This window comes from Rhineura floridana, chromosome 8 (genome assembly GCF_030035675.1).
Source record: "Rhineura floridana isolate rRhiFlo1 chromosome 8, rRhiFlo1.hap2, whole genome shotgun sequence".
In the NCBI taxonomy this organism is placed as follows: domain Eukaryota; kingdom Metazoa; phylum Chordata; class Lepidosauria; order Squamata; family Rhineuridae; genus Rhineura; species Rhineura floridana.
This window is the reverse complement of record NC_084487.1, coordinates 19,061,116-19,084,218: the sequence shown is the minus strand read 5'-3', so window position 1 is coordinate 19,084,218 and position 23,103 is coordinate 19,061,116. Positions and strand designations below refer to the sequence as shown.

At 43.0% G+C, this 23,103-nt stretch overlaps 1 protein-coding gene across 14 annotated transcripts in view; it reads left to right on the top strand.

Moving 5' to 3' along the window:
• Window positions 1-23,103, top strand: part of PLEKHA5 (pleckstrin homology domain containing A5) — a 279,402-nt gene that overhangs the window by 250,595 nt on the left and 5,704 nt on the right. For 12 of the 14 annotated variants that reach the window (XM_061638457.1, XM_061638450.1, XM_061638452.1 and 9 more), the window contains 8 exons: window positions 490-591; window positions 2,234-2,348; window positions 2,505-2,548; window positions 5,220-5,340; window positions 18,792-18,907; window positions 19,811-20,020; window positions 21,243-21,425; window positions 22,233-22,348. In XM_061638457.1, the coding sequence (XP_061494441.1) occupies window positions 490-591; window positions 2,234-2,348; window positions 2,505-2,548; window positions 5,220-5,340; window positions 18,792-18,907; window positions 19,811-20,020; window positions 21,243-21,425; window positions 22,233-22,348 (1,007 nt within the window). Of the gene's footprint in view, window positions 1-489; window positions 592-2,233; window positions 2,349-2,504; window positions 2,549-3,335; window positions 3,525-5,219; window positions 5,341-18,791; window positions 18,908-19,810; window positions 20,021-21,242; window positions 21,426-22,232; window positions 22,349-23,103 lie in introns of all 14 variants that reach the window. The other 2 variants (XM_061638463.1, XM_061638451.1) reach the window with 2 other exon arrangements.

Below are 23,103 nucleotides of genomic sequence, written 5' to 3'. Positions count from 1 at the left end.
AAAATTAAAGAGCGGGGAGGGCCAATGGAGATAGAGGCAAAGACAGGAAAGGTGTAGTTAGAGGAAGAAGGGATGATGCCTGTTGATACTCTGTTGCCTGAGGGTCTACAAAATCCTGGAGCCAGCCATGATAAGGGGGGGAAATCAGATTTCTGCCCATTTGTTCATAAAAAAGTAAACCTGCTCCAGCCTTCCAAGTGGCTGACTGACTGGTCAGTGCAAAGTCTGATGTTTGAGGAACACATGGCACTTCTCTAAAATTCTGATGTATTAAGAATTCTTATGTATTATGAGCGGTTTAATTTACTTAGGTTTTACTGATTCATACTGAGTTATGATGTTCTCTCCGCCATCACATTTCCCATTGTGAACTTTAGGTCACCGTCAATGCACAATTTCTGGCAACAGGACCTGTCTGAATGTATTTTTTGTTTTTACCAATGGGGAAAAACTAATATGCATACATTTTCTTTTTGTATGTATATTCAGGAGCTTGAGAGAGCTTGGCGGGAATATGATAAACTAGAGTATGATGTAACAGTAACAAAGAACCACATGCAGGAACAGCTGGAGCGGCTGGGGGAAGTTCAGGTGGGCCAAGACCTTGCTGTGCTATCAATATATGTAAAAATAATACCATAATGAACCCAATTGTATTAGAATGTACTTATGGATGTGATGTGCAAAGATGAATGTGTTCGCTCTTCTTCTTTTTTTAAAAAAGATCTGAAATATATAATGAGGGAGAACGAATTAAACTTGCCTGCTTTTTCAATCTTCCAAATTATCACCATTGTTGTGGTCATAGGCCTTATAGACATGGGTTTCTACTGGAGGTTATTTCTGGTGTGCAAAACCAGTTACTAGTATATATGGGGGAGGGAGGGGAGACACAAAAGCATCCTAATGTCATTGTCCTGTTTGACAGAGACTGGCCAATAGGAATCACCTAAATTCTTGCCATGTAAGAGGCTGGAATGTAGTGAGTGGGGGGCCAAGAAACAACATCTCAGAGAAATTTGTGGTACAGGCAAGATTTGGGACAGAGATTCAGAAATCCTAGAAGAAATGTACAGTCTCCCCTTTTAGTTTTTCCTTCATTTCCACACAAACACAAATTTGGTTGAAAAATAAAAAGAAACCTTAGGGGAAATAACATCAAAACATAATTTTCTAAGATGTGCTTAATCTTTTCTTATTTTGTCCTCATTTTTTTAAAAAAGTTAGTTATTGGAGAGCTTCTAAAATGTTCTCTTAAAAACTCCCCAATAACTGTTTTTATAAAATGAAGAAATATTAAATGTATAATTTGAATTTTTTTCTACTGTCTTTGTTCTCCACATCTCACACTGCCCCCCCATCTCACAAACTCCCCATCAGGCACCCACACTAAAAAACCACAAATGGACACAAAGCATGTTTTGCTCCTTGCTTACATCCTGTCTCAGTGGCTGCTTCTCCATAGGTTCATATAGTAACAATTCATTTATGAATCTGCCTTAGTTCGCACAAAAAAGGAGTACTTTAAGAGTATTTACAACAGCAGTGAGGAACCTTTAGACCCCCAGAAGTTGCTGAACTACCACTTCCATGAGCCCTACCAAGCATGGCCAATTCCAGGGATGATGAGAGCTGTAGTTCAGCAACGTATGGAGAGCCAAAGGTTCCACACATCTGATTCACAAGGATGTGATTAAGCTTTACCTGCTCAAAGATTAAGGTGAAGAAGGTGTTTTAATATGGTTTGGGCAGTTTGTTTTAAGTATGGACTGAGAGCATTCTACCTTCATATAATTTGTGTACATGCTGTACCTGACATTGCCTGTTAATAAATACATACACCTAATGTGTCTAACCTCCCCTCCCAATTTTTCAAACTGCACTTTACCAGCTTTCCAACTGCACAGATTCTTCCACCTCCACATTTTGTGTCTAGCTGCACACTAAAAAAAATTGCCCACTGAAAAAATCGGTATTTCCCTCCCACACATCAGAAATAGGTCTCAGGGTAGATAAAAGCTGATATCTCCAAGAGACCCATGTGGGTAGCGCGGTGACAGTCTTGGATGGTGTGTTGCCTTGGGAGAGGTCTGCAAATGGCTTTTGTTTCAATCCAAGAAAATAGCATTGTATCCAGAACATAGAAAGTGTGCATGAAAAAAGACAATGAATTCTGGGATGCTTTTTTTAAAAAAAGGCACACTGTCTCAATGCTAACCTTTCTCTCTGGCAGACTGAGTCAGCTGGTATACAGCGTGCTCAAATTCAGAAGGAGCTTTGGCGAATTCAGGATGTCATGGAAGGTTTGAGTAAGCATAAGCAGCAAAGAAACAGCACCGCAGAGGCAGGTAAATTCACATGTTGACCTCTTAGAAGCTGTCATACTCTCGTGATTGAACACAGTTTGATTTCACAGAGACTGAAAAGGAAATATGTGTGCTGTTGATCACTACCAGGGTTTTAATCCATTACTCATTATAGAAATGTTCTTCCTTTTTAAATAGATATCGTTGCATCAAAGGCTTTTTCGTCTAAATATAAAAGTGAGGTATGTTCTAAAGATTTTTTTAAAAAACTATTTAACCACTTTATGATTAAATTCCTTATTTGTCAGTTTTACAAAAGTTACTTTATGTGTACTGAGTATTTTTAAATAAGTAAATTGCATAACTAGGTTAATTCTAAAGGCTAGGCTCCTAAATGACCATTTCTGTGTACCATTTGTGACTTTGCTCTTATCAATTCATATATCTCTTCCTGTTTCTTATTTTCCCCTTATCCCGGCTGTTACCCCAACAACTTTTAAACCTTGATTCTTTTCCCCACCCTACACACATTTCATGTGTGCATATGTCTGTAAAGGCTGAGCACTCACAACTCCTGCTCAAAATCCCTGGGAGTTGACAGTGCTCAATGTCTCTGAGCCTGTAATAACATCAAGAAATGGTAGCTTTAAAGGGACACTGTCAACCATGTGTGGGAGGCAATGCATGCTTTTTAACCTTCTCATAAAATCTGGGTGAATAGAGTTTTATTTTTTAAATTGAAACACATGATAGTGGATTTAGCATATAGGAGATCAGCATATTGGCTTGAGAGTGGGTAGGATTTGATGGATGTTTGTGATTATCTCCAATGGTGGAAAGAAAACAAATTTGTAAATCTTCGTGTCTGCTAGTGAAGTAGTAAGAGAATTTTTTATCTGTCCCTCTCACTACAGCCGTGTCCCTTTAATTCCAAACTGTAATGTAACTGCTGTAAAATATGCGAAAGAAGTTATAACTCTTGTGAAAAATAAGCGCATCTAAATAAGGTGACTGTTCTGCAATCTTTAGGAAGAGGAAGTAGTCCCACCTCGTCCTCCACTCCCTCGGTCCTATGACTTTGCAGAGCATCCTCCCATAATCCCCCCTCTGCCCAGTGATAGCAGCTCCTTGCTCTGTTATAGCAGGGGCCCAGTACATCTACCAGAAGAGAGGAAGATCCACCAAGTTCAAGGATACCAAAGAAATGGAGCTCACTGTGTAAGTGGCCAAAACTGCCACATTCTTCATCAAGCATTTCCCCTCCCTCCCTCCCACTCCTGCACAGTTGCCATTTTATTTTGTCATCCAGCTATTTTTATGTGGTGTTGCTTTTTTCAGCTTAAATGTGTTGTTCCCAACTGCATTATTAGTGTTTGCCACTTCTGTTTTCATGAATATTCTGTGAATGTCACTGTACGCAATGACTCAGACCAGTTGCATTTTGTGTTAGGTTCCTACAAAATATCGGAATCTTGGTGACTTGGAAACTAGATTTGAGCTTTTGCTATGTTCTATTTTAATATGTCTAAATAATTTTTAATGATATTTTGAAGCAATCCACAACAAAATAAAAATAATAATTTATGGAGAGGCAAAAAGTACATGGCGCTCTCCAGAATCATGCAATCAAGGGCAGTTCCCTGCCACAAGAAGCTTGCAGTCTAAATTTAGATGAGGGGGAAGGAGAGAACACATTTCCCAATGATGCAGTAAGGTAAAAAAAAAAGCCAGAGCTTGGAAGATTACTTTAAAAAAATAAAAAGTTACAGTTAGATGGCCCAAAAAAGTAGTAATTACCGTTACAATTGCTCTGAATGTAACTGATTACTTTTTCTCAAAAGTAATCACTACAGTTACATTTTAGTTACTTTTTTAAAAAAGTCTACAAGGTGCTAGCCTTGGCTGCTGCACATCTAAGTAGCCTAAAACAACATTACAAATAAGCACACACAGAGAGAAGGTAGTAGAATAAAGTTTTTTATCTGTAACATTAACAGAATGGCATAACAGAATCTCACATCCCCCCACCCCACCTCCAGCAATGATGATACCCCAACACACATATTTGTTGTTATATGCCTTCACGTCGATTCTGACTTACATATATTGCCTCCATTGCCATATATATACCCCGTCTCGCTCTCCACCTCCTCCCTCGTTGCCTCCTAAGCACCCATAGAGCACGAAGGAAGAGCAACGCAGCACAGAAGCCCAATTTGAAGCACATGATTTTTATCCACAAATCAGAGGACCAGAAGACTTCCCCTGCTCCCCTCCCCCCCTCAAGTAACGCCCAAAAGTAATGCTGGAAACATTACAATTACTCCTCAAAAGTAATGAAGTTAACTACTCCTATTACCAGCAAAATGTAATGGTTCCACACTCGTTACTCAAAAAAGCAATAAATTACAAGTAATTCGTTACTTGTAACTAGTTACTTCCAAGCTCTGAAAAAAGCAATATATTAGGTTTTCCAATAAAATCTGAGGGTAATTTCACACAGGTATGAAAACAAATTCTGGATGATGAGTTGTCAGTGCCTGTCCAACCTCTTGGCATATATTTACCACGCAATTCATACATATAAACAACACAGTGCTTGCTTTAGCATGTTTTGTCAAATCTAGTCTGATGTAGATTTGGACTATGTGAAGATGGGCAGCATTGGTGTAAGTCTTGGAGTTTCCATGTCACTTTTAAAAATTAATACTGCCATTGTAGCCCCTTACAAAAAGAAACTTTTTGGCTCAAACAGATAAATCTGCACAAAATGCAAGCTATCTTTTGTTCTCTTGGGCGTTTTAGAAGATAACACCATTGCTGCCATACTTCATCGGTGGCCATGTTGCTGTTACATTCTGACATGTCTTATGAGAAGATGTGAATGTATGCTTTACTGTGTTCGACTTTTAGGGTCCAGATTACCGTCTTTATAAAAGTGAGCCTGAGCTAACAACCGTGGCAGAAGTTGATGAGTCAAACGGTGAAGAAAAGGGAGAGCCAGTTTCTGAGTCAGAAATGTCTGCAGGTAAAGGTTAGTAAAAAGTATATTTGCTACAAAACAGTGTGTTATTTCCTCTGACTGGGAATATGGAACTCTTGTTGTCACAAAGAATAAACAGCACAATTTGTTATAGTTTTACAAATATTTTCTTATCATAAAGGAAACAGCTAACGCAGTAAAGTTAAGTTGAATTATATGACCGGATACAGCTTTTAGCCAGTCACGGCAAGAAGGAAAATCAAAGATAATACTGAGAATCGGCCCTGAAATCCATATTGACGCCGTGCCTAATCACATCTCTCAAGTTCTGCACATACCACTCCTTCGAACAATTGCTCATTTTCCATCTTTGCCTTTGAACAATCATTCAATCTTTGTTCAGCTAGCCTCCTGAATTATTTTGCTGGAACATCCGTGAAAGCTGTACTTACAGAATTTGTCAAAAGACAGGAAAACAATGTCTCCCTGTTTTAAAAAAGAAAAATGTAATATTGCCATTGTCAAGTTTTCTCTCTCTTCTAGACAAATATTATTTATCCTCTAGGGGTTTATTTTGTTTCTGTTAAGCCTCATTACCTCCCTTTTGGTCTACAACATTTTTGGCCTGCAGGTGGCTTGTTCACTTTGATTTCATAAAACATTTAGTTATTAACATTACATAAAGAAATACTATCCTTATTTGGTATTATGACAATGTACCTCTTGACCTTTACGGTCGAACATAAATGTATGCTTTGGCAGCACTCTAGCCACTGCAGCACCTGTTCTGAGAGATACATCTCAAGTGAAACTCGCTTAAGCTCAGTTCACTCATGTAAACAGCATACTAAACAATTTGAAGTGCAGACTTGTTGAGATTGCTCCACAGTGCTATGCTGTTGCTTTATTCTTTACCCCACTCTTCAGCCAAAATAAGGCTCCCAGAGCGGTTTATAAAAATCAGTAATAAAACAGTCCTTGCCCTCAGGTGTTCAGTCTGAAAGATGACACAAAAGGACAAGTGATTGGGAAGGAGAAGGAAAAAAGCAAACACAGGATCCTAGTTCTTAGTTTCAGAAAAGATGATCCGTATCAGCCAGTGACTATTATATAAGTAGAAGAGTGCTGAAGAGTGACTCCTGTAAGGAGTGAACAGAGAGGATATAAACAACCATCATAAATCCTTGAACAATATGCAGTCTAATAATACAGGTGCTTGTGTGGAGTGGCTCCCCTCAAGTATTTTTTATACCATCGGATTCATGTTTTTTAGCTTTTGATGGTGAGGTGAAAAAACCAAAAATGGCAGTTTAGGGAGCAGTTTTCTACCTTGGGCAGCCATCAAGTAGCTTACCTTATGAATATTTGCACCAAGCATGGGTCCAATTTATTCATATATCTAATTGGTTTTATCTTTGTGCCTTTCAGTTTTGGGGTGGTGTTCTTGTTGCTCTTTGATTCCCATTTGTGAGTTCTTTCCCCTTCTTTCCCTATCCTAAATTTAATTTAAGCCAGCTGAAGCACATATAAGCTGGGTAGTTTGCAGTCCATAAAAGAAGCAAAATGGTGGTAAACTTAAGTGAGGGAAGTTTAGGCTAAAGATTGGCAGGAAGTTCTGGCTATAAGTGCAGCTTAGTAACGGAAGAAACAGCCTGGAATGCTGTTGTATCACCTCCTTGGGGGTTTATTTAAAGAAACAACTAGGCATTTATGTGGAGATGCTGTAGGCCTAGAAAGACCTGTCTTAGAACAGGGGATTGGATTGAGTATTCTTTTAATTTGAGATGGAAGGTGGTCTAGTAAAAAGCATCACTTTGCCTACTTTGATTTAGATGCTGAAACAGCCACATTTTTATAACAGTCTTTTTGGAAACATGGAGCCTCTTGTGTTCATCTTGCAAATGTCACACTCCTGTATACTGGAGTTAGAGGGATATGGTCAGATGAGGCAAACATAGGCAGCTTCTGGTTTAAAAAGATGATCGTCCTTGTATCCGCTTGTGGCGGAGGAAGTGGTGAGCTGAAGACTCAGAGCAAATCCTATTAACTTAGTCTGAGAGATTTAAGAGCCTAGATGGGGAATATTAACTTGTATGTGTGTGTGCTGCTAATCACATGGCACAAATAGTGATCAACAATTTAGTCACATACACTTTAACAGATGGGAAGCACTGTTGAAAGCATCATTCAGGAGGCCTGGGACATTCCTGACACAAGCAGATTTTTAAAACTCTTGTGTGGTATTTATTTCATCAGTACATAGAGGAGGTTTTAGCACATCTATCTGCCCCAAAATAGAGAGGAAAACATCTTATGGAAAAGCCAATAATAAAACCACTTATCAGATTGAAGTGTCTACTGTAAATTTTAGAAAGCTGGTTGGTTGTGTGTCCTCTCTGCATTTGGACACTTGTTTAAATACTGTAACCAAATTTTGCATGATGGTTCCTGAGATCAAGGACCAGGTTTCTGTTTCTGTTTGGTTGCAGTTGCACACCATTTGAATCACAATGATGGACTGCATTTTCCATAGGAGGAATGCCATCATGCGGGTTGTAGCTCCACCTATCGTCCGAAGGCAAGAATGTTTCTGAAGTCAAGACTAGGGGCATCAGGCCCCTCCCACTCTCCAGTTCATTCTTGCCTTCGTACCAAACAGGTTTGATATAGCGTAGCTTCTAGCTAAGTTTTTGTGTTCTTTGTGTATTTGTCTGACAGGGTGTGGAGGTTTTGTTGTCTGTGAGTCTCACGATCTTCCCTTCCCTCTGTCTTGTTTAACCTCGTTTGTCTCTTTTTCCTGGGGAATTACTTGGGGGGGGTTCGCCCTTGCCCAGGCCGTTTCTTTTCCCCAAAGTTTTAGCCTAACGGCTCTCAGAGAGACCGCAGCTGCGGTTCTCTCTTATCTCAGGTGGGAGCTTGCGGCTGCAGCTCCCGGCCTTCCCTGCCGCTTACCTTGTGCCAGTTCGGAGTCGCTTCCCTCACAGAAGCCTGCTCTTGCGGCCCCCATTTAGACTTTATTCTGCCTGTTTAACTTGCCCAAATTTGTGAAGCAAAAAACCTTGTCAGTACAACCGCAGTTTTTTTCTTCGCGGCGGTCTATCCCCAGAGCCTGCGGCTGCAGCTCTTTATACTATCACTGCACCCCTTCCTGCTCGGCTCGCTCTGTGGCAGTTTTAAATCTCGCCGCGACGGTCGCCCGTAGTCAGCTGCGTCTTTCTCAGTCTCCCTAATTTACAATCAGTAGGGGATTCTGCTGGCCGTATTGCCTTCGTGCCAGACTTTTGCCTGACTTTTTAGCCACGATTGAGATTTCTCCCTCACGACTCCAGAGCGTCCTTTTTAAATTGGCAGCCGTTTTTTCGTTCGCTGGTGCTTCCAGGGGACTGCCATTGCTTCTTCATCCCAACTAGATTTTTCTGATTGGCCAATTTTCCCGCTTCTTTTTGCGGGTGCCATTTTGATTGTCCGTTTTCTCCCGCTCTTTCGACTAGCCCGTTAGTATTGCAAAGAGGGGTCTCCCTGACACGGGCTGTGGATAACAGAGCCCAGGCTTTCTGTCAGCTCCCACTGTGTGATCTGCCCCTTGTGTGTGTGTTACAGATAGGATTCTATAGCTCTACATAGGTTCCTTCATTAACTCTGCTTATGCTGCTGGCCCTGGCAACTATTTGATTACTGCTGCGATCTGAACCAGTACAAAGCCTGTTACTGCTGCAAGGACTGTGCACCTGTGGCTGTTTCATCAAAACTATTAATACTGCCCTGGCCGTGCCTCAGGCTAACTGATACCTAGTGTGCAAGGTGTTGATACCATTTAAACCCTGTTTGGACTGTACATTCTGCCCCATCCGTGGCCGTGTACCAGAGCTGTTGATACTGTGCAAAGCTGTGCAAATATTACATTCTGCTCCATACTGTACCACACCTGCTGATACTGTGCCAAGCTATCTGGACGTGCATTTTGGCCGTGTACTAAGACTGTTCATAGTGTACACACGATATTGGGACACTGATATTATCTCTGAAAGCTGGGAAAGCTCCAGGAGAGGACATGCTTCCCCCTGAATTTTTTACCCAAAATTTGTCCTGGTGGGAACCCCTCCTAGCTTCTCTATTCACGCACATAAACAACACGGGAAATATTCCGCAGGGCTGGTTAACCAGCATCGTGGTACCAATTTTTAAAAAAGGTAATCCTGCAAATCCAGCAAATTACCGTCCTATAAGCCTCCTAAATGTATCTTTAAAGCTGTACAGCCGATTTCTGTTAAATTAATGGACTGGGACGAGACTGAAACAATAATACACGATGCACAAGCTGGCTTTAGACCCAAAAAGTGCACTATCGACCAAGCATTTATATTACAACATCTATTAAGAAATACCAGTTCAAAAGCCTCTTCATCTTTATACATCGCCTTTATAGATTTCTCGGCGGCTTTTGATACAATAGATAGAGAGCTGCTTTGGCAAAAATTGGCCCGTACTAACATAGACCAAAGATTGCTATGGTTGATCAGGGCCCTTTACCAATCTAACGTCATCCAAGTTCGACAAGGGATCAAAGGCATCTTGTCAACGAAAATCCCCGTATTCAGAGGAGTAAAGCAGGGGTGCCTATTAGCTCCATTTTTGTTCAATTTTTTTTATAACTGACATAGTGGATGCATTATCATCTCCCTCCTTCTTCCCACCCTCTATTGGAATAGAAAAAATCTCCATCCTCCTATACGCTGATGACGTGGTTTTATGTTCTCAAACCAAAATAGGCCTTAAAGGAATGCTACATAAATTGGAAGAGTATTGTCAGTCCCAGAAACTTAAGATAAACCATTCTAAATCAAAGGTCATGGTGAGTGGAAAACATATGAAAGCAAAGAATTCCTGGTCACTAAACGGGGTCCCAATAGAACAGGTTAATTCCTATAAATATCTCGGCATATTGCTGACAAATAACCATTCCTGGACCCCACAGTTAAAAGCAGTGACCACAGCAGGCGCACGCGCCCTAGGTATAGCCAAAAAGTTTTTTTACACGCGAGGGGGCCAATTGATTCCCCCTATGATTAAAATATTAAAGGCTAAAATCCTAGCTAAGATACTATACGACGCAGAACTATGGGGCCCAGCCGCTAGATCCACCTTGGAGCCCACCCAGAACTCCTTTATGAGGATAGTGTTAGGCCTCCCCCCGGGCACTCCGGCTGCCCACATGAGAGCTGAACTGGGATTCCCCTCAGTAAGGGCACGTATAGATATGGCATACCTACGATACTGGCTTCGAATTCTTAACATGAATAATACATCTATGACTAAGAAATGTTGGCAGGTACAAATGGCGAAGGGAGGTTGGGCGAAGGAATATCAATCAGTACTCATAAAATACGACCTTACATTAGATAAACTTTTAGACTTAAGCAAAATGGCTCTCCGCAATTGGATTTATGAATGTGATGCAGCCCAGGACCGAGCCTCAATTGTGATGGCCCGGTTTTCAACATGGTACCCTCATATTAAACTTAATCACACGTTAGCAAATTATTTAGACTCACTTGACAGAGCCCACATAAGAAGAGCCTTTACAGCTCTGCGCTTTCAAGTTATGTCATCGGCCTATTTGGAAGGCAGATATCGAGGCATACCAGTGGCTCAACGTCTATGCATCTTTGGATGCATGGCAATAGAGGACATTACACACTACATACTCCATTGCCCACTTTATGACAATCCTAGGCGGAAATTTTTATCCACTTTTTTAAACCTTTTAATGCCTTATTCAGATAGGGAAAAGATAATTATGCTTTTATTGGATTAATGTAATTATGTATCACTAGCGGTTGCCACTTTGCCATGGCAGCACAAAAAATGAGAGATTCCTATGTTAAGAGTGTCTCCCCCATGAATGAGTCACCCAAAGAAATGTAAATTGTAAGATGATACGTATCAATGTATGCTTGTATGTTTTAACATGTATTCTTGCACATGGCCCATGGCTAAGCATGCAATAAAGATTATTTATTTATTAGTGTACATTCTGCCCCATCGTGGCAGTGTACTTAGCCATCAGCCAGTGCATTCTGCCCCAGTCGTGTGCTGTGTACTGAGCCTGTTCGGGTCTGTGCATTCTGCCCCATCCATGGCCGTGTACTGCTACCCTTAATATATATATGATGGCAGAACGGCCAGAGACAACCCAGGCAACCATGCCGAAACAACAGCCAGAGACAAACCAGACGACCAAGCCTAAACCACCTAAGGCGGTCAAACATAAGCATTCTAAAGCGGTTGCCAAAACTAAACATCTTAGCCACAGCACAACCAAGCGGCCTCGCTATGTCTCTGTTCCAGTTCCAGAGGGGTCAACCCATGCACAGCTAACTACCCTCTTTCATTCTCCTGCTGCTTCCTCTGATGAGGAGGACTTTCCGGGTTTTCCTGAACAGCCAACGGTCACCCAACCCGGGGCTTACTCTTCTTCACTACCTGTGGGGCCGTCCACACTTCCGCCTATCCAAGAGCAACTGTCTACATCTCCGGGACTGCAGCTGTCCCATGAGTTCATTTCACAACTTCAGGGCATGCTGTCGTTTTTCGCTCAGAGACAGTCACCATCACAAGTTCCCGCTATCCCTCAACACAGCGGGGACCAGTTTGTACACAGTGAGACGAACCCCTCATGTTCTCCAAATCCGTTTGACATTTCCAGGGGCAGGTTTGTTGATGATGTCTCTTGTGCGGAGGAGTCCGCATTTGCGCTGCAAGACGAAGGAGACGACTGGAGTGACCATTCGCAACATGAGCAGGATACATCCTATCACCTCTTCGATGCCTCAGATTACCAACCTCTTGCGCGCAGAGTGTTGAACACCCTCGGCCTTCAATCCACTCCAACGGCAGCTGCCACTCCCGCTTTAAAGGGGGGCAGGGTCTTGAAATCCCCCACTCCAGCAGAAAACTACCTTCCCGTGCCAGACCCCATCGCTAAACTGGCCAAGGACGAATGGTCTCACCCTCTACAAGCACGCCGATTTAATAACATTGCGGACAGACTTTATCCTTTGGCCCCGGACTTTACTACCAAACTGGCCGTCCCTGGCATAGACGAGCCAATTTCCAGCTTAGTTTCCAGATCCCTCTTGCCAAGGGAAGGAGAATCTCATTTAAAGGATGCCACTGAGCGGAGACTGGACTTTGCCTTATGCAAGACTCATGAGGCCACCGCCTTTTCTATGCGTGCATCTACATCAGCCTCTATTTTCGCCAGGGCAGCGATGATGTGGTTGGATGACCTCATCGAGGATTCCAATCCAGATCCTGTTTCTCTGCGCAGATCGCTTATAAAATTGCGCAAAACAGCTGCTTTCGTGGCCAACGCCACCTTGGACGCGAATCAGCTAGGAGCACGCGCCATGGCAGCTCAAGTTGTTGCCTGACGGACCCTCTGGCTTCGTCACTGGCAGGCCGACTCTACTGCCAGAGTTAATCTATCACGGGCACCTTATGCCGGGTCATTACTTTTCGGCGAGGAGGCACTAAAGGCAGTGCTTGTTGACCCTAAGGACACTCAAAAGCCTGTCTTGGCCACCGTCAGAAACATTTAGCGCAGACCTTTTAGACGTTATGCTTCGTACCGCACGTCTCAGCCCTTTCGAGGAACGCGGCCCGGGGGACGAGGCCGCAAGTTCCCAACATATGATTTCCGCTCCTCCAGAGGAGGCTGGAATAGACGTTTCCAGGGTAGAGGTCAGTACCAGGGCCGCAGAGGCTCCTCAACGTTCTCATACAGGGGAGGGTCTCGCCAGCGCAGACAGTACTAATGCAATACCAGTTGGGGGCAGACTGCTTCTGTTTGGCAGACATTGGCTACGACTGACTCAGGTCTCCTGGATCAGAGATCTTTTTTGTTATGGATATTCAATTGAGTTTTGGGCAATACCTCCAGACAAGTTTCATCCCTCCCCTTGTCCCAGGGCACCAGCCAGGCACTGCATCATGCAGACTGTGATACGTCACCTCTTGGACATAGCGGTGATAGAGCCAGTCCCCACGGCTGAGAGGTCGGAAAGGGTGTACTCCCTCCTATTTGCTGTGCCCAAACGAGATCTCTCATGGAGGGCAGTATTGGACCTCAAGTTCATTAACCGTTTCGTAAAGTATCGCAGGTTCAAAATGGAATCCCTCCACTCCATTACAGACAGCCTGCACGAAGGAGACTTCCTGGCCTCTATCGATCTAAAGGAAGCGTATCTCCATGTACCTATTTGCATAGCCCACAGAAAATGTCTTCGTTTTGCCTTTGGCTCCCAGTACTTCCAATATTGAGCAATGCCGTTTGGCCTCAGGCTTCAAGGGGTCCATATCTACTCCTATTTGGACGATCTTCTAATACGGGCGAGCTCTAGGGAGCTGGCTCATCGTCATCTAACGCTCACGCTCCATGTCTTACAGGCCCACGGTTGGCTAGTCAACTTCGACAAAAGCCATCTACAACCAACCCAACATCTACAGCATCTAGGTGCAATGTTGGACACCCTGCAAGCGACTGTGTTCCTGTCACCAGAACGCATAACTGCTATCACAGACATCTCAAGATCTCTGATGCACAAAACATCTGCAGACGTCATGCTTCTCGCCAGGGCTCTCGGAATGTTGGTGTCCACCATCCATATTGTGCCATGGGCTCGAGCTCATACTCGCCAGCTACAGTGGACCTTGCTACCGTTCCAACACGACATTGCCAGCTCAAACCATCAAGCAATCCCCTTGAGTCCCACACTGCACTTGTCATTCCGCTGGTGGACAAGGGTACAACATCTCACCCAGGGCACTCCGCTCAGAGAACCCCACAGGACTGTCATTACCACAGATGCCAGTCTCCTTGGCTGGGGAGCCCACTGCAACTCCCAGTTCGTTCAGGGAGTTTGGAACACAGCAGAGCAAACTCGAAGCATCAATTGGCTGGAACTAAAGGCTGTCCACTTAGCTCTACTTCATTTTCAGTCTCTCTTCCACTTGGACCATGTCCTCATTCGAACGGACAACACGTGTGCCAAATCTCATTTAAACAGACAGGGAGGCACCAGGTCCCGTCCTCTGCAGAACCTGTCTTCCCTCATATTCGACTGGGCAGAACAACATCTGCAATCCTTGCAAGCACAACATCTAAGAGGAATTTGGAATGTGACAGCAGACTGGCTCAGCAGACAACAGGTCTTTCCGGGAGAATGGAAGCTTCATCCGACCGTTTTCCATCTTCTCCAGCGTCGTTTCGGCGCCTTCTCAGTCGACCTCTTTGCCTCCAGTCGCAATTGCCAGCTACTTCGCGCGATACCTGGACACGACAGCGGAAGCGGTGGATGCCCTATCGCTACCGTGGCCGGATGGCCTATTGTTCGCCTTCCCTCCAATACCACTGTTAGCCAGAACCTTGAGGAAGAGGGCCAAACTGGTTCTGATAGCTCCATATTGGCCCTGTCGGCCGTGGTTCTCGGATCTCCTTGCCATGTCAGTGATGGATCCATGGACCTCTTATCACAAGGTCCAATATTGCATCAGGATCCCAATTGGCTCAAGCTAACAGCGTGGCTTTTGAACGGGGACATTTGAGATCGGCTGGCCTGTCTGATGCTGTAATTGACATTATCTTGGCCTCGAGAAGACCATCCACTGCTCGTATTTATCAACATACTTGGGTGGCATTTTCCAGGTGGTGTCAGACTCAGCACCTCGATCCTTCACAGGCTACAATACAACAGGTGCTGCAATATCTTCATAGGGGCCTCATGATGGGACTCAGACCCAACACATTGCGTCGACATGCGTCCACTCTGTCGTCCATTCTCTCAGTGTCCTCCACTGGTGCCCCTATTGCCTCACATCCGTTCATCAAACGCTTCCTCAGAGGCACTGCTCTACGCTCACCGGCTGTAGTCCACCGTTTTCCCTCATGGAGCTTGTCAAAGGTGCTGCAGGCTTTACAACGCCCTCCGTTTGAGCCCCTCAGGACTGTGCCTTTACGTCTGTTGTCATTCAAGATCCTGTTCCTGATCGCGATCGTTTCTGCGAGACGAGTTTCGGAACTGGGCGCATTGTCTTCTGCTCGCCATCTCTGTGTCTTTCACAAGGACTCTGTTGTGCTGAAGACTGATCCTTCCGTCCCAAGGTCAATTCAGTTTTCCACTGCAACCAGGACATTGTTCTTCCTTCATTTTGTCCGAATCCTACCCATCCTCTCGAGAAGGCTTGGCATTCGTTGGATGTCCGGAGGGCTCTCAAGACCTACCTGTCCAGGACCCAGGAGATACGACGAACCGAGTCTTTGTTTGTATCCTTTCATCCAAGGTCTATGAGGCATAAAGTAGCTAATTCCACCTTATCCCACTGGTTGCATGCATGTATTACTTTAGCTTATGAGTCCCTTAAGCTCCCAGTTCCAGCTAGTATAACAGCTCATTCCGCTAGGTCAGCGGCCACTACGGCTGCTTTTGCTACCAACGCTCCTGTTGCTGATATTTGCAGAGCTGCTGTCTGGTCTACCCCACACTCATTTATAAGGCATTATAAAATAGACTGTTATGCCTCTGCCAATGCTTCTTTTGGCAGATGAGTGTTGCAACAGGTTCTTAACGATGATTAGCATGTGGATGGTCCCTCCCTGTTATGGGTTGCTTTGGTACATCCCGCATGATGGCATTCCTCCTATGGAAAATGGACCATTGGTCTCACCTGAAGGGTGATTTTCATCGGAGGAATGCCATCACGACCCTCCCAGTTGGAGGAAATTTGGATGCCTAGTTGGAGGATACCTAGATTTCTTTTCTAGAGTTTTTATATATTCCTGTTACGCTATTTTATTACATTCACTAGTGAAGTCAAGACTGCTATTAATGTTATGTCACTATGTTAGAGTCATGTTATTTTGTATACTGTTATTGTATTATGTCTTTGCTGGTAGGCCAGTTGGCCCTTTTTCCTGCACTTTTAGATATCTCTCTGGACTCGCTGCAAATGAACTGGAGAGTGGGAGGGGCCTGACGCCCCTAGTCTTGACTTCAGAAACATTCTTGCCTTCGGACGATAGGTGGAGCTACAACCCACATGATGGCATTCCTCCTATGAAAATCACCCTTCAGGTGAGACCAATGGTCCAATCTGTCCCAAAGCTGTACCAGTTGTTTTGGTTCCTTAAAATTCCTGAGGAACTCGAGTTATAAGGCTGCTTACTTTTAAATAAAGAATTAGAACCTCAACAATCGCAAATGAAAAGCAGGCTGTCACCTTTTTTTTTTTATTAGAAGCTTGAGATAATTTTAATTGTAGCAGTTCCTAGTGGTAATGCACCATTTGCCAGATGGAGTGATACATTTCATCAGTCTATAGTGTGCCAAGCAAAAACTTAAAATGAAAAATGAAAAAATGATGAAATCCAGTTTTAAGTGTCCAGCTTTAGATTCTCAACCACCTGCGCTGTTGAGGATAAAAAGGGAGATATGGGTGTGCTGTGTTGATTTTAATTGCTATTTATGTGGCTGTACCTGGATAAAAGGCTTGGGGTTATATCTTAAGTTCTTTAATTGAAATCTGTCAGAAAGTGGCCATGCGCCAAAATCCTGCCTATCTGTAGTGACAAGGAACAAATACTGTTTTATACATGAACTGTTGTGACCTGTTAATATTTGTACTATGAGGGTTTGTGTTTTGCTGTTCAGTAATGGACCCTTGGGTTTAAAGCAGTATAGAAAAACGGGGGGGGGTATTAGATTTTTTTTTCTTTGTATATATCCTTCTCTTGCTTCACAAAACATATGCAAGTTGCTCTTTTCCTTTTTCAGGAGAGTTATTCAGTACCTCCTAAATTTAGTGTTGCAAAACCCAAGTTGTGTCTTTAGGACAACATTGAATTTACTTTTCTGTTTTGTTTTGTTTCAGTCTTTTTGCACATAAAAAGTCCATCATATGTGGCAGTTGTTTTTAATGAGAGCAGCTCCTGCTCTTTTTTGTAGGGATGATATGAGATTAATTTCATTATGAATTACTAATTTATAGCAAAAAAAAAGCCTTTGGCACAATTAGAAAAAATTGAAATGGACTGCCTTCAAGTCGATTCCGACTTTTGGTGACCCTATGAATAGGCTTTTCATGGTCAGCGGTATTCAGAGGGGGTTTACCATTGCCTTTCTCTGAGGCTGAGAGGCAGTGACTGGCCCAAGGTCACCCAGTGAGCTTCATGGCTATGTGGGGATTCGAACCCTGGTCTCCCAGGTTGTAGTCCAACACTCTAACCACTATGCCACACTGGCTGTAACATTTCGAAAAGATAACTTAATTTCTTTAGTGTAAGGTCTCTACTAAAACTGAGACTTTAATAATTGCTTTTGTCGCTAGGGTGCAGTTTATCCATGTAGCCGAAGAAAGCTTACTTCTCTGACATCATTGCATCTGCAAGGAACACCCAGCAGAGCATTTCAGAGAGGAGCCTGGGCTTTTGTCATCTGGCCAAGAGAACTTTGCTCTGACACCCTCAGCAGTCTGGTATAACAACTTTGGGAGACACTTTAGGGACAAAATCACTCAGATGCAGATGAAGTTGAATGCCACAGTTACAGCAAGTCCAGTTGAGTCTGCTCCATCTGTACCGGATCAGTTTTGATTATTGTGGCCCGAGGATGTGGCAAGCTCCTTGAAGGAGTGCAGCCGACGACCTGCCCCCTTGACCCTTGCCCATCTTCGCTCCTTAGATCTAGCCATGGGAGGCTGACTGGGTGGGTCTAGGGAGTGATCAATGCTTCTCTGGAGGAGGGTAGAGTACCATCCACCTTGAAGAAGGTGGTGGTGCATCCCCTGCTTAAGAAGTCCTCCTTGGACCCAGAAGTGTTACATAACTATCACCCACCGGTAAATATCCATTTCTTGGGCAAGATGCTTGAGAAGGTAGTGGCAGTCCAACTTCAGGAATGGTTGAAGGAGGCTGAATATCTGGATCCATTGTAGTCTGGCTTTAGACCCAGTCATGGCACTGCAACTGCCTTGGCCACCCTGGGTGGTGGCATTTGTCAAGAGAAAGATAGGGGAATGCAACCCTGCTCACTCTCCTTGACCTCTTGGCAGCTTTTGATACCATCAACCATAGTATTCTTCTGAAGCAGCTCAGGGGTTACCTCCAGCAACATTTCTAGAAGGTAGTTATGGGAGGCTTCTGTTCAGTACCATGGGAGATTTCCTATGGTGTCCCACAAGGTTCCATCATGTCCTCCACGCTATTTCGCATATATATGAAGCCACTGGGAGTGGTCATCAAGAGCTTTGGAGTGAAGTGTCACCATATGTGGATGACACTCAGCTCTACCTCTCTGTTTTATCTAAATCGGGAGAGGCAGTTGAGATTCCTTATTATGAACAAATGTATTAGATAAGTATTGAAGTCTAATAACTGTAAGATAAACATTTTTCACATTAACTGCATTTTGTGTGAGCTCTTTTAACTCCACTCCGTTATTTTATAGGCTCGCATTTTCCCATTGGAGTTGTGCCTCCCAGAACAAAGTCACCAACTCCAGAATCTTCAACAATAGCTTCTTATGTGACTTTAAGGAAAACTAAGAAGATAGATCTAAGAATGGTATTTACAACTAATGAATTATATCCTTTGCTGTTTTCAGTTCACCATCTGCATTATATGCCAGCTCAGGTTATTGCAGCAGTGCAGCTGTGTGGCTACTCTTACATCAGCAGAAGTCACTAAAAGCATTGTGCAAAAGCTCTTGCTTGGCACATTATTCAGGACAGTTTCATGCAGTAGAGAAAAAGATTAGCTTTCCAGATTTCCACCATCAGTTAAGTACATGCTTTTGCATGTTCTATATATGAGAACATGTACCAAATATCCCAGCCGTCCCACCTCCAGATCCTTTGCCAACTGTAACTCTTGGTTGCATGTTTATCACAAGTACACAGGGTGAATTTCTTTCATACCTTACTGAAAAGAATGAAGCTGACTCATGGTGGACTATCAAGAACTGGTATTTTCTTTATATAGCACCACACCCCTCTCTTCTCCACTCGCTATCCCCATTAGTACCTATGGCATTTATCTGTCTATGATAAGTAGCAGACAAAACCCATCTTGCCAATCAAAATATAATGCTTCATTAGCATCACTGCAACCCCATTCTGTGCATCATCAGAGATCTATATGAGAGTCAATCCAGCATTATTGTAGTGATCAGGTTCTAGTCCTGCAACGCTATCAGTGAGTTTTTTAGTGACAAGAGGCAATAACATTTATGGGATTTCTTACAGTGCAATGTATTATGTAGATGGTAATCTTTGGCATGGATTAAACTTTACAACCTCGCCTTCTGTGTAGTTAGCCTTGTTGCTTCAAGCCCTGCCAGTTCCTTCATATTGGAAATAGCACGCTATATCCCACTGCAACAGCAGAGTAGAGACATACCCCCTCAAAACATAGCTTGCTTTTTGGAAGTGTTTTTTTTTATTTACAGTGCATTTTCTTTCTTTCAAGGAAAGGCCAAGAAGTGCAGTGGAGCAGTTATGCTTGGCAGAAAGTGCTCGCCCCCGAATGACTGTGGAGGAGCAGATGGAACGAATAAAGAGACACCAACAGGCTTGTCTAAGAGAGAAGAAGAAAGGACTGAATATTATTGGTGTCTCAGATCTCTCCCCTTCACAAAGCCCATCCCTTGTCAGAGAGAATCCTTTTAAATTGTCTCAGGTATACCACATGCTCAATTTCTTTCATTAACACTCCTTGACAGAGAACATAGTTGTTCTCAGTTTATGGCTGAGGACTGATTTCTGTGCTATGTCTTGCCTCGAGAACTGCACAGTAGTTTGGATAAGGATTTGGAACAGAAATTTGGAAGGGAGTTCTTTATGGTCAGTGAAAAAGCTAATTTCTCCAAGTCCAGGCTGGCTGAGCTTTTGTTCCAGTGGAGGGTAAGGAGCATGTTGGCCTAGAGTGGAAACAGATAATATAACACCAAACTATTTGTTAACCTCCACTGATCTCAGAGGATTGAGGGATATTGGGGACAGACTCCTCGTAGTCTTCGAGCAATCCTCCTGCACCCCAAGAACATTAGCATCTTCCTCCCCACTTTTGGAAAATGCAGTATTTATTATTTTATTTATTTTTTATTTGATTTATATCCTGCCCTTCCTTCCAGCAGGAGCCCAGTAGCATCACTAAAAGTTAGGGAGGTCTAGTGTTTGGTTTTTTTTAAAAAAAAGTATTTCAGGCTTGTTAGTCAGTATGGACTTCTTTCACATACTGAGGGAGGCCTCATTTGTCTGCCACACAGGAAAGGTATGGGTCATCACCAATGCTGCAGGTAGTCCCGTGTAGCAGCAACCCACATATACAGAAGAATTCCCATGTAACATAATTTCATTGTATGTTTTATATTTAAAGATGTTAAATTATTGGAATGAAATTGCTTTCTATTAGAAAGTAATCTGTGGGTCCCTCCAACCTAGTATTTTATTGTAGATATATTCTGCAACATATTCTTGACACAATAATAGTGCTTTAGTGGTCAGTTTATTCTGCTTGAGTTTGTTCTGTGATGCTTCCCCAGTGCTACCATATCATTGCTGTCCGGAGGGGCCATAGTGCAACAGAAATGGGACAGAAATAAACCAGAATAGTTGTGGTATAAAAAGTTACAGTATTTCAGCAGGAAGTTACGGGATATGCACTGATTGGAAATGAAGCAGTGGGACCACCCCGGAAACTCTGCAGGGGCAGACAGTATTGAAAGCAGGATCATGTGCGTCCACCTGGATAAGCATCACGAGCACAAATCATTATGAATGCACATAAGAAGGATGTCTAGAGGGGTCTCGTATCTATTTACTAACTAACCAATGTTTGTCTTTATAATAGTACTACCAGTTGCCTTGTTTGTTCACAACTAATGAAATCTTTTCTGCAGAACCAAAGGAAGGATGATTTTGTATGTATTACCAAGGAATTGGAGTGTGCCATTAGAGGAAGTGATGTAGGCCAAAGCAATCAAAATTGTGCTGAAGATACATCTTGGTTGAAAGATAATGACCGTTCAGATGATAAAAACAATGATAATCCAAATGAGCATCCTGCTGATTTTATTATAAAGGTACTGGTTTTTTTCCTGATCGTATGAAATCGTTGGCTCAGATCTTTTGGGGCTGGAGTCAGAAAATATCGAACCAAAACCCTCCCCAAAAAAGACACATCCAGAACTTCCTCAATTAGTTAGGCTGGAGTTCTTGTCTACTATTTTAGCAGTTTTTCTAATCTTTCTTTTTTGTTGAGTTCATGCTGGAGAACATGCTTTCAAACTGAAATTTGAAATTAGAGTTACTACAGATCAATGGACAAATGTTGGGGAGACGACGCAAAGTTCAGATAGTCCAAAATTAACTGGGGGAAAGGCAGAGGTGGAATCTCAAGGGTGCCTAAAAAATAAAGATTTTATTGGCCCAACACGTTTCAAAATATTTCTTCTTAGTGGTACTTAAAAAGCACATTGCTATGTTCTCTGGTCATAGCACATTAGAGAACACAATGAAGTGCTTTCTAAGTGACCCTGAAGAAATGCAATTCTGTCTGTATGAGTACCCTTGAAATTTCACCTCCCCCTTTTTTCCTTGCTGGTGCCTTCCCTCCTCTGATTGCCCCAAAATGAACCCTGCCTGTTCATTTGGGGCTAGCTTTGAAAAGTGCATTTAGCTAAAGGGGGGCAAATTGAGTCATTAATATGTGAAAATTGTGAAATCAGAGATAGAAAACAAAACTCTTCTATCTACAAACCTCTTCAGCTTAGTACTTCAAATAATTGACATTTATTATTTGCCGCCCTGAGCTCCTACTGGGAGGAAGGGCAGGATATAAATCTAATAATAAATAAATAAATTATTTACTTCTTCTATTTTACCCTCAGTTACCAAAAGGTGAAGACCAGCTGTCGCCAGATGGGTTAGAGCCAAAGGAGGGGACTCCCGATGAGACTCCTAAAAAGCTAAAAGTAGAAGAAAATACGCAAGATGCTGTTTTCAGGTGAAGCAAAGCTAACATTAATATTAATAGCGGCTGCTGTTTGGGGCTTTGCAGTAGACCTAGCATTTAATAGGTTAATTCCATATCTGCAAACGTAGGGGTTAGATCCAACCCTTCCCTGCATGCCATCTCCTTTCACTTCTTAACAGAGGATTGCCAAACTGCCAGCTGCCCTCCCCCACATCAGCATCTTAGCTGATCCTGCTCTCAGAGGTAGAATGGATGGTCCCCTTTACTATTTTGAGCAGTCTTTTCTTAGACCTGAAAAGAAATCAGTGAGTGGTGTGGTCAAAGGTTGCAGCCATTACAGAAGGGTTTGAATAACAAGCTGCAAGAGCCCTTTTTTGGTTTAAAATTCAGTTTGTTTCTGCAGGAATTAAAGTAGACTCACAACCAATAAAAAACAGCTGTGTTAACAGACCATTTACCTAGCACATGAAAGCTAGCGTAAAGGTTCCAGAACTGATTTTTCCATTTAGAAAATGGTAGTGCTAGTTGTCAAAATTCATTCCATTTCCAGTAAGTAAAAAACAATGTTGGGATCCAAGGAAGCCCATGCCTACCTGCAAATCACTTTGGTGTGTACCTAGGAGGCAGGTAATTTGTCCCTCTTGGCATGCACTGCACACCTGTTCACAGGAGCCCTGACCTTCAAAAATAGCTTCCTGGGTGGATTGGGGGGTCGGGGATGCAAAGGGCTGATGTAAGAAGAGAGGCCTGAAAAGCCTTGGTGAGCATCCAGTCCTTTGGGTCCC